General features: G+C 34.7%; 1 protein-coding gene across 1 annotated transcript; it reads left to right on the top strand.

Annotated features, from left to right (window-relative positions):
* Positions 1 to 372: 372 nt before the first annotated feature.
* On the top strand, positions 373 to 2,363 carry LOC125029916 (protein SDA1 homolog; the record flags this gene model as incomplete). Its single annotated transcript, XM_047620102.1, has 1 exon — positions 373 to 2,363. A coding segment is annotated over one exon (1,752 nt), but the record flags the coding sequence as incomplete, so codon positions are not given.
* Positions 2,364 to 2,739: the final 376 nt, after the last annotated feature.

Here is a 2,739-nt window from a genome sequence, read left to right as displayed (position 1 = left end):
TAACTCATAGTGGGCATAGCACGTACGTACACGTCATGCCCGTCAGCATTGGGTTAAGGACAAAATTTTGAAAAAATGAGCCATTTTCGTTGTCAATGTCAAATAACTAGTGTTGTGAAAAATTAAAATGTAGAAATTTTTCCCGTTTTTTCCCATACGGAGTATGATTCACATATCCGTAAATTCTATCTCAACTGAAGCTTTGTGAAACCTGACTGGACACCTTTATAGTTTTAGAACAGAGTAAGGGAGAAAGAGGGGAAAAACAAGCAAGCAAGCAAAAATTCTACAGAGACCATATCATATTATTTTCCACAGGCAAATGGTCCCCCTAACCTAGGATTTATTATTTGAAGTTATTAATCATTATTTTTTCTTTCATTTCAGGACAAAGCTCTTCGAAAGTTCCTTCAGCAGCACGTAATAACAGACATAAAGAACATAAATTCAAAGGGAAAGAATATGAAGTTAAATAGGGAACTGCAAAATTTCATGTATGAGATGTTAACAGCTAAACATGCTGTTGCATCCAAAACTGCATTAGACATTATGATTGACTTGTATAACAAAAGAATTTGGAATGATGCCAAGACTGTCAACATTATAACTGTAGGATGTTTCTCTAAAGTAACCAAGATAATGGTTGCAGCCATCAAGTTCTTTATTGGGAAGGATGAGGAAGAAAAAGATAATGACAACAGCGATTCTGAAAGTGAAGATGAGGATTCCAACAAAACTCTCAAGACAACAATGATGGCTGTAAGAGTTAATAAGAAAAGTAAGAAGAATGCTAACAAATTAGCTAAAGTTAAGAATGTTGTAAAGAAAAATATGGGCAAAAAGAAAAATAGAGAAGTATTTGATTTTTCTGCCCTGCATCTGATTCATGATCCACAGGATTTAGCTGACAAACTTTATAAGCGTCTAGAAAAAATGAATGAAAGGTTTGAGGTCAAGTTGTTGGTTATGAACTTTATTTCTCGCCTCATTGGTATTCATCAGCTTTACCTTCCAAACTTTTATCCACTTCTTCAGCGGTTCTTATTCCCACATCAGCAGGAGGTCACAAAAGTCATGGTGTTTGCTGCTCAAGCTGCCCATCCACTTGCATCACCTGATGACTTGGAACCACTTGTCCGAACACTTGCAAACAATTTTGTAACTGAAAGATATTCATATGAAGTTATGGCAATGGGTCTCAATGCAATTAGGGAACTGTGTGCCAGGAATCCACATGGTATGACAGAAGACTTATTACAAGACTTGGCTCAATACAAGTCAAGCAAAGATAAAGGAGTTTCAACAGCAGCAAAATCTCTTATAGTTCTTTACAGGGAGGTAAAGCCTGAACTTTTGGCAAGGAAGGATCGTGGTGCTCCAACAGAATTAAGAACTGAAGAAGGGCAGCAGGAATTTGGAGGGAACATTGCAAAAGGTTATATACCAGGAGCAGAAGTTCTAACTTTCAAGACTCGCAATGATGAGATGGAATGTGATGAAAGTGACGATGAAGACGAAGAGGAAGAGGAAGAGGAAGAAGAGGTTGAGGGTGAAGAGGATGATGATGATGAATGGGTTGATATGGATGACTCCAATTTGTCTGAAGGTGATGAAAAAATATTTTCTAACAAAGAAGCAATCAACCAGGTTATGAAATTAACAGCAAAGGAACGTGCAGAGAAAGCCGCAGATATTGCAAGTTCTAGATTTCTCACAGATCAAGATTTTCAACGGATTGCAGCAGTACAAGCAGCCAAACAAGTTGAATTATATAGTGGGAGCAAAAAGATAAAGAATGTAAAAAGAAAGCTTGAAAATATTGATAAGCCAAGCGAAGGAGAGATTGTTCCCTTGAAAAGTATTGAAATGATCTATAAGAAGAGAAAACATGACAAGGCTGCAAGAATGGAGACTGTATTGGCAGGCAGAGAAGGGAGAGAAAAGTTTGGATCTCGAAAAGGCCAGTGGTTGAATCCAGATGCTTCAAAAACAAACAAAATGAAAGCCAAAACTAAGAACTACATGATGGTTAAACACAAGGTAGCATACAAGCAAAAGGCATCTTTCAGAGACAAACAAATGAAGCTTCGTAATTCTTTGCTGAAGCAGAGAAAAAATTACTAAGTAAATGAATGTTTCTCAGTATAAGTTCTCTTAAAATATATATTTTGAACTTGTTTTCCAGCTATTAGAAAATCAGTATTTATTCATCTTTGTTATGATATTGCCCATTCTATAAATGCATTGTATAGATATATTTGTAATTGTTAATATCTTGCTATTAGAATTCTAATATTAACTCAGCATTCTTTTGATATCACTGGTTGAAAAGGATACAAATATATTTCTGTATGTGAATGACATTGATTTTTTATTGTCCTTACAAGAATTTGTGTGTGCGTGCGTGCGTGTGTGTGCATATGTGAAGTATCACGTTTATTAAGTATTTTTTTTATTTGTAAATGTAATTTTCAAAATTTGGAACTACAAATTATCATTAAAAAAAAAACAAAGCAAAGTAAATACTATTTTAAGTTATTTAGAACTAAGATATTATGCTCTAACTGCATAGAAAATAATTTGCGTATATATATAAAACAAAGAATGATATACTTTCTTTTAAAACTGTTAAGTCTTCTTTCATCAAGTGCTGTTTGCAAACTGCTTATTTTACACGGGAAGGCCACAACTTCCATAGAGCTGTGAGTAGTGAACTGATTTTCTTAACATGATTTTTAA

The sequence above is a fragment of the Penaeus chinensis genome, chromosome 10 (assembly GCF_019202785.1).
Source record: "Penaeus chinensis breed Huanghai No. 1 chromosome 10, ASM1920278v2, whole genome shotgun sequence".
Taxonomy (NCBI): domain Eukaryota; kingdom Metazoa; phylum Arthropoda; class Malacostraca; order Decapoda; family Penaeidae; genus Penaeus; species Penaeus chinensis.
Note: the sequence above shows the minus strand (reverse complement) of the source record. Positions and strands in the feature narration are given on the sequence as shown.